The 12,195-nt window shown below is 39.7% G+C and overlaps 1 protein-coding gene across 2 annotated transcripts in view; it reads right to left on the reverse strand.

Moving 5' to 3' along the window:
• The window catches only part of SLC16A14 (solute carrier family 16 member 14), a 24,115-nt gene extending 12,930 nt beyond the window's left edge, over window positions 1–11,185 (reverse strand). The window contains exons 1-4 of one of the 2 annotated variants that reach the window (XM_015561851.1): window positions 11,106–11,185; window positions 9,124–9,395; window positions 6,870–6,935; window positions 3,464–3,607 (exon numbers count right to left, since the gene is read on the reverse strand). In XM_015561851.1, coding sequence (XP_015417337.1) covers window positions 3,464–3,607; window positions 6,870–6,935; window positions 9,124–9,395; window positions 11,106–11,137 — 514 coding nt within the window. In that variant the 5' untranslated portion in view covers window positions 11,138–11,185. The remainder of the gene's footprint in view (window positions 1–3,463; window positions 3,608–6,869; window positions 6,936–9,123; window positions 9,396–11,105) is intronic. The other variant, XM_006760406.2, reaches the window with a different exon arrangement.
• Between the last annotated feature and the right edge of the window lie 1,010 nt (window positions 11,186–12,195).

The following is a 12,195-nucleotide window of genomic DNA, read 5'->3' on the forward strand; positions in this document are numbered from 1 at the left end:
TGAAGGGGGCTGGCATCGGGAGGCCACTATGGCACGGGGCAAGCACTATGGGCAGTCTATCTGAAGTGTACCTGGCGTATAAGACGACCCCCCACTTGGAGGCATATTTTTCAGGGCCAAAAAATCGTCTTATACGCCGGCAAATACGGTAAAATAAATATGAAAAATATAAGTCTTTGTTTTACTATGGTTGCAAATATCAAAAAATTTCTGTATGTGACACAGCACCAAAGTTAAGTTAGGGTTTTTCAAAATGCTGATACGCCGAGCTCAAAAGGTTCACCATCGCTGTCATAGAGATTAAGTTACTTTCCCAAGACCCTTTAGCTGGTAATCGAAGAATCCAGTTGGAATTCAGACCCAACATCAGAGCCTTTCTCCTGCCCACGTTGTCTCTCACCCTACACTGCTCATCCCCTAGCGGCCAGTAGGTAGCTGCAGAAGGATTTTGATTATTTGTGTGCATTGCTTATAACCTGATCTCTTCTCCCCTTTTGCTAGACTACAAGCTCCATGAGGGCAGGGATGTGTTTGGTTCACTGATGGGCCTAGAGCCCTCTCTCAAGAGTGCTCTGTATGTCTAGAACAATGCCTGGCATTGTTATAACAAAAAAAAAAAATGAAATAAAGTTCTATGGGAAGATAAATAGTCACATTTAAAAATAATAGCTACCTTTTTCATCGGAGATTAATTTTATACTTCCACAGTTAAGGTACAAAAATCTCAGCTGCAAAATAAGTGTATCAGTGGTCACTATGGAAAAAAATGATTTGTTAAAGAACCAAGAAATTATTTGATATTAAATATTGTGGCACAGAATTATTGTCCTCCTCCATAATGTTTTGAAAGCAAATCCTGAATATGTCATTTTCATGTGCAAAGATTTTTAGTATGTCTCTAAATATTTATTATGATTCAACAATGTAATCTTATCATTATCTATCTGAAAAATGAGCAATTCTTTAATATCATGAAATATCCAGAAGGTTTCCATACTTATTTGTCTAAATGAGTATATTTTTTAAAAACTTAATTGGTTAAGTCAGGACCTAGTGAGACCTACACATTGCTATTTGTTGATTTGTATTTTAAGCTTCTTCCATAATTAGCACAATTATTACATGAGCTTATAGGACAGGACTTGGGATGGTTATTCTGGCTCAAGCCATGCATCAGTCAAAGCTCTGCAAATGTCCTGCCCTGTGAAGGACGCTGGAACAATTATTCACCGCACTCAGGTTTAGAGGATGGACTTATAGCCCAAGAGGTGGGTGGAGGAAAGAGGCTTAGAAGGGAGAGAACGTCCTGTGGTTCCAGGTCTGTGTGGTGGGAGAAAAGGTGCCTTCAGAGCCAGGTGTAAGACAAGGGAGCTCTAGCAAAATTGAAGAAATTTGTCCAGACTCTCTTGGCTAAGTAAAATTGCTCAAACAGACATTAATTTTCTGCTTAATAAGAGAACACTCCCACGCAATTTTAATTGCCTAGGTGTTAAAAATAAAAACGCAGCCAGTCTCAGTGGTTATTGGCTCAATCCCAAGTAGGGGCATGCAAGAGGCAGTCCATCGATGTTCCTCCCTCACCCATGTTTCTATCTCTCTCTCCCTCTCCCTTCCTCTCTCTCTAAAAACAATAAAAACACTTTTTTAAAAAAAAGATACAAAACAATCTGTCTGAAATGCTTTTAGGAATGAAGGATACCAACAAAGTTTCTTTCAAACACAAACTGTACAGCGAGATAAATATATATCAATCACCTGCTTTTTGCCGTATATTTTTACATCTAACTTTTTTCTTATAAAGGGGCTAGATTGCCAAGCAGCTTCAACATGCCCCACTAATGACAGCCCAACAGCATTTGGCTCATTTTAATCTAACTGAGTTAGTTAATTTTTTCACTTAACTACAGATATATATATATATTTTGTCGAGGGGGAGGTGGGTGAATGTATTTTCAGAGACTGTTTCTTTGGTTTTTTCCTGTATAAAAAATGGGAGCAATAAAGTGTCTCAAGAAATACTTTTCTTTCAAAGTCTTCTAATTTTCTTCCTACTTCTTTGGATCTATAAACATTCATTGAGTAAATAAATGGATGAATGAATGAATAAATAAATAAATAAATAGATATTTGAGGATCAATAAGCAATTAACTGCAAGAAATAAAATTCCATTTAAACAAAGAATGTAACAGAAATCTCTAAATGATGAGAATAAGTCTCAAGTCCTGGTTATTAGAATCAAGTCATAGTCCATATAACCAAACACCACCAGGTCAATTTCACAGGAGGGCCCACATGTCTGCTCAGAGACCCCAGTGTGTCTCAGTCTCAGCAGAAAGAATGTTTATCTCCTTACCTATAATACAAAAATCCTGCTCGAGCTCTATTCATTGGACTGTTATGAGGAAAAGTTTCTAAAAAAAAATCTGTAGTCAAAAAGAAAGTCAGCTGGATCTGGTTCATTTAAGAATAACTGTACCAGAAAGAAACTACTTCTTATCTGTGTGAATTCTGCTACCTGTTGATAAAGGAAATTATGGCTGGGAAGATATTTGTCTGAACGAATATGCAAACCGTGCTGCTCGGCAGCCAATTTTCACCTCTCCACTGGGGACTACCACTCTAACTGTGCTCTAGATTTGCTTCTTAGGTCTCTACATGTAGATGGGTTTTGCTGCTATGTCATTAATTTGAACAGGGCTGAAAGCCAAAATGATTATTCTGTGATTCACGCTTAATTCTGCAGTTATTAATTTCCTGAATATTTCACCTACATCCGTATTTTTACACCCCCCTTTCCTGTACTTTTTTTGTTGTTGGTTTACTTCAGTCATTGTTTTTGTTTTTATTTTTTCCCCTTTATTGATTAAGATATTACAAATGTGTCCTTATCCCCCCAATGTCCCCTCATCCCCCCCAATCCTGCCCTCACCCTCACCCCCAGTTGTCCACGTCCATTGCTTATGCTTATATGAATGCATACAAGTCCTTTGGTTGATCCCTTTCCTGTACTTATAAGAGAAAGCATAGCGCTTAGAACCAGGTATGGAAAATTTAATTAAATTCTATTAGTGAGTTCCCTGACTGGTGTTGCTCAATGGGTAGAGTGTCTGCCTGTGACACCAAAGGGTTGTGGGTTCATCTCCTGGGTCCAGTTGGGGTGTTTCTTTCTTCCTCCCTTCCTCCTTTCCTCCCTCCCTTTTTCAATCCCTCCCTCCTTTCCTCTCTCTATAAAAAAAATTCTATTAGACCAAGTACAGTTGTTAGGTTGTTCTGGCATACTTAAGGCATACTTAATATATTAAAAAGTATTTCCTGGAGGATAAAATGGGGGAGGAGGGGGCAATGGAGGAGACAGAAAGACAAAATACTTTAATGGGTCTCTTTACTGCACAATAAAATTCATTGCCAAAATGCCCAATCAAAACATTTAATATCAAATTAAAATAAAATCGATATGCTTACCAGCTGTCACTCCAAAGGTAATAAAGAGATAATGAACGTTGGCAGCATAGGCACTCAGGACCCAGCCCAGCGAGTTCACGAGTCCTCCGATGATCGCTGTCCCACGGCAGCCACAGGTGTTAATGAACAAGCCGATGAAAGGTCCTGCCGCAGAACATGGACAAGGGAATTGTCTAAAAGCATTTTATTTCCCTGCTTGCTTAGTAAACCCTCATATAAAGGCAAAGAATAAAACTTTTCTAGGTCTGTTAAATAAAACACCGCCACTGCTTTATGTATGTATTTATTCTTTTTTTTTTAGCAAAAGAAAATAACCAAATTTAATGCACACATATGTATGGAAATCCCGCATATACGAGAGAGTCAGAGACCCCACCTGACATGAGAGGTTCAGACAGAAAGGGGAATCTAGGTATATGACATTCTGAGTAGGGGTGAGGTAATGCACCTCGGGGACTTCAAAGGGTCAAACCCCATGGCTTTCTACGAAAAAAGGCTTCTCGCATGCAAAGATGAGTTTTAATAATTTCACTGTGAGCACATGGTTCTGGGAGTTCAAGGAAGGTAGACCTGAAATAGATACATTGGCTCATTCTCTTCACACAGCAGAAGTCCTAAACTGATGTGGGGGCTCTATCCAGCCTGTCATTGCATTTTGTTTATCCCAAACAACAAGAAACCCTTAGCTGACTGTGTACCCAAATATGTTTTAAAAATGTGTTGAATAATTGGTCACATTTAAAATGAAGAGAATTAAAAAAAAAAGTTCAGTGGCCGCACATTATCTTCCCACACAGCTCAAATCAGCTGGAGCTGTGCAGTAGCTGGTCCCTTTAGCTGCATCACACCCTCTCTAGTTTGCCGCAGTCTCCACCTCCCCCTTAGTTTTATATCTGGCCTCCTGCTCTCATTTACATGAACTGTTTGGCTTCTGTGCACATTTCAGTTTCTGACTCCAGACCTAACAAGAGCACAGGAAGGGGGTTCTCAGGACTCCCAGGCTTCAGGCAAAGAAACTATAGCCTGTTGTCACGAGGACACCAGATGCAAGCCAAGCTGGAAAGGACTCCTCGGACTGGACTCATCAGGCTAGGCATTTATCACACCATGTGGAGATTCAGGAAAACACTCGTTATGCAAGATGCCCCAGTGCTCACATTCTGATTGCTTACTTTACTATGATGCTCTAGTTTTTGTCAACCCTCTTTGTTTTCTTCCTGATTTTGTGGTAATTTCGGATGTCACTGAAGCCTAATGCTTGTCTTGTAATCAATGATTCCTTGTCCATATAGCAATCCAGATTTTAGCAATACAGTACAGTATGAAGCCATACTCAACATTCAGTAAGATGGCACGTTTTAAACATCATCTTATTTTTTATCGTTATTATCTTACATAGTTTCATAACTGTACTCAGGTGGGACTGTGCAGGTTAAAAAGTTGTTGAACTCTAAGGAGCTTCCCCTTTTAGCCCAAACTGAAAAACGCCCTGTGGAGTTCTAACTATATTCATGTGCATATTTGGGTACACAGTCAGCTAAGAGTTTTTGTTGTTGTTATTTTGATCTAATGGTTTTGAGAGGGCCTAATTCTAAAAATTATGAAGGTAAAGACTTATTCACTTAAGCCTATCATATTACAGAAAATAATTCAGTAGATAAATCTCTCAGAATAGATTTAATATAGTAAATATATTCTAGATAAAAATACTTTTATAGGGATTATACAATAAGGACATTATACAAATGTGTAAACTAAGCATATCGATAAACATCTGGGGGAATTATTGGGAACAACTGAAATTCAAAGTTTAAGATATTTCTTTGATTTTTTTTACAAATTTTTATTTTTCTAAACCCGTGGTCATTTCACTACTTGAATCCAAATGAACGGCTAAAAAGATAAAAATGCATGACTTATGGATTTGCTGTTAATAGGCCTTTTAGGATCTGAAAGGCCAACAGATCACAGTGCAGTAGCATGAACATGTTTTCTACATTACAGGAAGGCCCAGAAGCAAGTATTTCTGCCTGCTTATGAAACTTGCGTGAAGAAAGCATTTGAAGAAAAAGGGGAGAAATTCCCAAGTGCAGATATTCTTGTCTACAAGAATATTACATATCAAAAAGCAATATGAATATTAATAACGGTGTCTGGCTTTTGGTTCATCAACTCTCGCCCCATTCATTTATGATTTGCAGACGGGCAAAGTCAGACCCAGAAGTGCCATGAGTGACTCCTCCATAGTTACAAACTATAGATATGCCAGGCCCAAGCGTTCTGACTGTTCTGTTTTCTAACCATTGCTTATTGATGGCCAGCGGCATCTCCAAGCTTGAACTGCTATTTCAACAAGATGAGAAGAACTCCCCACACAGCCTAAGGAGAGGGGGAGAAGATTGAGACACAGTCCTTTGGCTATGATCCCCACTTTTGTAGAGGAATTCAGTGTTTTGAAATGAGATTATTCATCATCAGACTCTCCCTTCTCCAGAAGTAAATCGGAATCTCAGCCCATTTCCCACACAATAAAGTGTTATGTTGCTGCAGGGAACACCCTGAGGAAGTCATGATTTCTTGCCCATCCCAGCATCTTGTAGGTTAAAAACAGTTCAGGTGAGGGCAGAAACAATCTGAAGTGAGCTTTGGCATACAATCATAGATGAGGTTAGATATGAACTCCTGGTCTCTTGGACTAACCACCCCTCATGACAATAGGCATTAGGAGCCTCTAAATCAGTGGCTCTCTGCCTTAGCTGAACAATGGAGTCACTTAGGAGCTTTAAAAAAAGAAAACACCTCCCTCCCCGCAAACCCTGACGCTCCGGTCTCATCCCATGATCCTGATGTAATGGTCCAGGTGCAGCCCTAGCATATGGTTATTAAAAGTGCTCAGAGGGCTCTGATGTGCAGCCAGGACTGACACCCACTGCTCTACATCTGCTCAGCAAGTCAGTGACCTTGTGCAGCCCACAGACTCCCCTAATGACTTGGCTTCCACCAGGAATTATTCTGAGAGCCATCACTAAGTCTGCTGGAAATCTAAATAAGGTGTTAAAAATTGTTAAAAAATGGAATCTTCTGCAGAAACTGGCAAAATCCATGCTAGCAAAGAATGAAAAACAAGAATGAAATTATTGAATTTCCCATGTGCAACTCACTGCCCAACAGAGAGATGGCTTTCAAGTTTGTAACATAATTCACATTTTTTTTTAATTTAAAAGAGATAACCCAATTGTGCTTATAGTGATTAGAAAATAAAAACAATTTGTATTTATCTACTTCAGATATATTTTCAGTTCTCATTCGACATTGTGGCAGGCAGTGTGGTATAGTGGACACCATTTTGGAGTCCAGTGGACCAGGTTTAAAGCTGGTCCCACACTTACAACCTTAGGTAAGTTACTTAATGTCTCTGAGCATTGCATGTTCTTCCTGTCAGGTGGGGTTGATGGGCTGGCCTCCAGTATTGCTGCTGGATCAAATGAGATCATGTACATAATATTGGTGTGGCATGTAGTAAGTGCTAAATAAAGGGGGCTGTTCTTGATGGCTTCTGGCTTGAAAAAATACTCAATGCACCTGCAGCTCCCCTGTACCAGGCAGCTCTAGACAATGAACAGCCATTTAAGGTTATGACAGAATAAAAGACCTTTTGTTGATATAACTATGAGCCTGGCTGTGTTATGATTTCTGAGCCCCACAGCAAAAGATGTTTTTTGGGTACCTTTTTTGTAGAAAGGTTAGTTTACAATCTAAAGTTCCACTGCCTGGACTTCAGGGATTCTGGGCTCTCAAACAGAATTCTGAATATAGTTATCTCCCAATTAAACTGAAGATAACAATCACATTTCACCATCATTACAAGTTAAGTGTTGTCATTTTGAGGATCAACTTCAAAACTATATTCAGTCATTTCAGGGCTAGTTTCCATTGCTTAAGATAGCCTTATCGGGGATTTTGGAAAATGCTGTGATATTATATGCCCTGGCTTTTTGCTGAGTCTTCTTATTTTGTTGTAAACACACACTTCCTGGATGGAAACTATAAGTACTTTGTTCAATCTCTTAAAATTTTATTTTTAAAAAGGTAAAAAACAAACAAACAAAACCACCCAGGATTTTAAGTATTCTAGAAGAATAATTTTCTTTTACTGACTTATTGAGAAGGTATATTTACTACATCCAACACAAAACCAGCACATTCCCTACATCACAGTAAAACTTAAATTTTTTGTATGACAAATAGTCCTAGTTTTAGCCCAATGCAGGATTGAAGAAGTCAGGTCATCAATGTTATAGGCAAACATGATTTCTTAACATTCCTCTCATATACATAATGATGCCCTTATTTAATTTTAAAACTAGGTCAGTATCAATTCTCTTTGATAAACACACATACATCCCACCCATATCTTGGGAAATAACAGTTTGTCCTTGTATTCTCTCATTAGTATTATTACTGTATTAATATCATGTGTATTGCCCAAAATAGCATTAATTGAGAGCCAGCCAAGATCAACAAATCTCTAAGTAGAATTCAAATGATTACTTGCTAATGTAGAAACCACTGAAAAGTCACAGTCTCCCATCAAACACACATATGCTTGTCATACACATATTCTCACAAAACCAGAAAAAGATTTGAGGCCATTTATGTTTCTGGTATAAAATATATCACAAATATTTAAATTAAAAAAACTGACATAAAATGATGGTTGCTTCTTTCAAGTGTAGCAAGTGAACATTAGGGTATAGTGTAGATTGTTAGAATTAAATGAGATAATATAAAGGAAAACATCTGGTATATAATCAGTACTTCTTGAATATTAGTTGACAGTGAAAGTTGTTTAGTTCCAAAAATGAAACACATTAGCTATAATAACAGATTACATTTATAATAACTTTCTGGTTTAGTATTTCCTATTGGATAAGAATTGGTTTCATAGATTGCTGTATGGGTAGGCTTAACTAGAAAATGCAAGAATATATTACTATTGCTCCCTACTTGCTATATCAGTAACTTTCTTAAAAATAGTTTAATAGATTTTCCAATAGCATATGATCAATTTCAAATTAATTAGAACTCCGAAATAAGATTGTAGTTGACTTTTATAGTGTTTTCTCTAAAATTTTTATCTTTTATAAATATTAATAAGTGTTAAATGAACATATTTGTAATGATATATAATTGTGTTACAACAGTTAAGAAAACAGAGCTTTGGGCAAAAGAGAGTTTTTATAATATTCCAAGTGTTTATAATATTCAAATAACAATATCATACAAAAGGACAAATATTGTATGACTCCACTTACATAAGGTACTTAGAGTAATCAAATTCATAAAAACTGAAAATAGAATGGGGTTGGCCAGGGGCTGGGGGAGGAGGAATAGAGAGTTACTGTTCAATGGATATAGAGTTTCAGTTTGGGAAGATGAAAAAAGTTCTGGAGATGGAGGGTGGTGCTGAATGTACTCAACAGCATTAAACTGTTTACCTAAAAATGGTTAAAATGGTAAACTTTATATTATGTACATTTTGCTACAATAAATAGTAACATCACTAACATTACTGTTTCAACAATATAAAACATTATTTATGGTGGGGAATTGTCATTTTATAACTATTCAGTTTTACAACAGGTGACAGGCGAACATACCCACAATCAAGGTGATGCCCATGCTGAGGGAGCTGACCCATGCGGTCAGGCCGCGGCTCTGATGGAATTCTTCAAGCCATTCCACATTGAGGACCCCCAGGGCCATCTGGGAACCCATGATGAGGATGTGCACGAAGAAAGAGGAAAGGACCATCATCCAAGCCCATCCGCCATCAATGTTTGGGTGGGATTTAAGTGTCTTCTTGTCTTTGGGGACATCTTCAAAATCGTACCCAATATCTTCATGACTTGTATACATTTTCCAAGATTTTCTGAAATACATATGACAAATCATTTTATTGAATGTCAAAACAACAAAAACAAAATCTTCATCTTCTTTGGACAGCTCTACTTCTTCATCATAACCAAAGTGGCCCCATCATCCTATCAGACCTTCAGATGAATCTTTGTCATCATGCAGATTTGGGAACACTTTTCACTTTTTCTCAGGACCAAGTGCTTTTATGAAAGTTGTTTAACCTTTGAAGTCACTCTATATGTAAGTATTATAATCCCTATTTTAAATATATGAAAATCGAGAAAGGAGGCAACTTTCCCAAAGTCTCATAGGTAATAAGCAGTGTGATCAGACAGGAAATGAAGGTTTGAACCCAGCTATTTCTGATTCTAAAGCTCATTCCTAAGTCCCCTATTGAGATGGATGAAACCACTGAAGAGTAGCTTCACCTTGGTGGGGCCCTGGCATACGTTCTGGTTCTCATTTTGTGAATCTAAGTGCTCAATAGAGCCGGAATGGATTAACCTCAGGGGGACTGACTTGTGTGTACCCAACTCAGGAGAGATTTACAAAGTAGAAGCCAATTAACTATCTTACAATGGGAGATACAGCTTTCTAATGTTGGTGATTTGTGCTTTGCCTCGATACATCTCTCAAGATGTTCGAACAAGAGGAAGGAGGCTGGATGGAGCTGGGAGGGGGTGAGGCTAAGTCGGGGAGGACTCTGGTTTTGTTTTATTTTTTTAGGATGAGAATTAAGGGGGTGCATAAGAATGGAGGATAAGGAGCAAAAGAAGGAGAGGATGACTAATCTTGGAGGTGGTGGGATCAGAGAGTTGATCTTGATCGGGGGAGAAACCTATCCTCCTCTGAGACTGTAGCAAGTAGAGGTGGACAGAGATAAGATTGTGAGTAAAGAGGTGAGAGTTACACCTACTGTTCTAAATTTTTTGAAGAAGGATGTTTAGTTCGTTGGCTGAGATTGAGGAGGATGGTGGTTATGAAAAGGCCTCGATGTTCAGGATAATGGAAGAGACTGTTGCCTACTACATATGGAAATGATTGTTGGGCAGTTCCAAATGGAGCTGAGTCTTGCAGGCCACCATTGCAAGGCCACAGGTAGTGGAGGACCAAGCACAGAACAGCAGGAGCACTCTGCCCCAAAAGCAAGGAGGCAGAGCATCATCCATAGAGAGCTTTAAAACAACAATTGGCTCAAAGTTGCTCTGCTTTTTTATGATCAATATGTGCCAGCAGTGCCCTAGCTGGTTTGGCTCAGTGGATAGAGCGTCAGACTGAAGGGTCCCAGGTTGGATTCCGGTTAAGGGCACATGCCCAGGTGGTGGGCTCAATCCCCAGTAGGGGGTGTATGGGAGGCAGCCGATCAATGATTCCCTGTCATCATTGATGTTTCTATCTCTCTCTCTCCCTCTCTGAAATAAATAAAAATATATTAAAAAAAATATATGTGCCAGCAATTCTAGACAATGTCGCTAATAAAATACTCCTCTCCAAAAAGTCTTTTGCTGGTCAAAGTTCCAAACAGTTATGTTTCAATATTATACATCTGTAAGCTTCAAATTAGGATGCTTTATTACTCATCCCTTCTTAAACATTGTATTCTACATGGAAATTATTTCATGGAACCGCTGGTTAAGCAGTTGAACCCTGGCACAGGTGTGGCTAGTAACACACACTTGTTTTGAGAGTAAATTCCTAAGAGTGCAGAGTTGTTGGAGCTCACCTCGGCTCAATCCGGGTCTGCGGTCCCTGCATTGCCACATGTCACTGCAGGACATTTGAGTGAACTGTAACAGCAGTTACTGTGGAGATGAAGACCAGAACTCGAGTTACTTCACCATTCTGCCGCTCTACTAGTATATGCCCACCTGGAGATTTTATTTTTGTTGAAAATTTAAAATAGCAAAACAGAGTTCAAGAGTGAGAGGTGAAAAACTTTGGTTTGGAAATTAAAATTTGGAGTCAATACATGAAATGGTTTGCTCAATTTGAATTATGTCTTGAAAGTGAAATCTATTCTTTTTTCACAATCTATACTAATAAAAGCCTATGGTGATCATCATGCCCTCATGCCGTGATGCCCTCACGCCGCAACTAGCAATCACCAGGGGGCTGCATGTGCAGCAGGTGCACGTGGGTGGGCGGGACTGCGTGAGCTGTGAGGTGCATGGGCGGGCAGGGACTTGACACTGCATCCCTGGTGGAGCGGATGGCAGCTGCCACTGCCCAGGGCCAGCTCCAGACTCAGGCAAGCCGCTGCCCAGGGCTGGCCCGAGGCTCAGGCAAGCTGCCGATGGTGGGCTGGCCCGGGGCTCCAGCAAGCCGTTGATGGTGACTGCAGCTTCGAGGGCCCCTGGCTCAGGCAACAAGGGCCTGGCCAAGGCTCAGGCAGCCTCACAGCCAGCAGTGGCAGCAGCAGAGGCGATATGGGGCATCGCCGTCCCCTGATCACCGGGTCGCCTCCCGCAGAGGGAGGCCAGAGGCAGCAGCAGCGAGGGGGTGATGGTGCATTCCCCTGATAAGCCGATCGCCCCTGGCAGAGGGAAGCCAGACTGCGACTTAGGCCCACTCCCCGGGCTAAGGAACCCCCCCCTCACCCAGTGCACAAATTTTCATGCACCGAGCCTCTAGTTAATTTATAACAGAAGAACAAATAAAATCATAATTATTACAGCAAGTCCACCATTACAAATGATTATTGCTGAAAAATCATTTTGTGGCAATGAAGGATGATGGTATAAAAAATGATCCCAAATACACTGGGAACAACTCCAACTGCGGGAATGTCCCAGGTGTGTAATGACGTGAATGGG

This window comes from Myotis davidii, unplaced genomic scaffold (assembly GCF_000327345.1).
Source record: "Myotis davidii unplaced genomic scaffold, ASM32734v1 scaffold370, whole genome shotgun sequence".
Lineage (NCBI taxonomy): Eukaryota > Metazoa > Chordata > Mammalia > Chiroptera > Vespertilionidae > Myotis > Myotis davidii.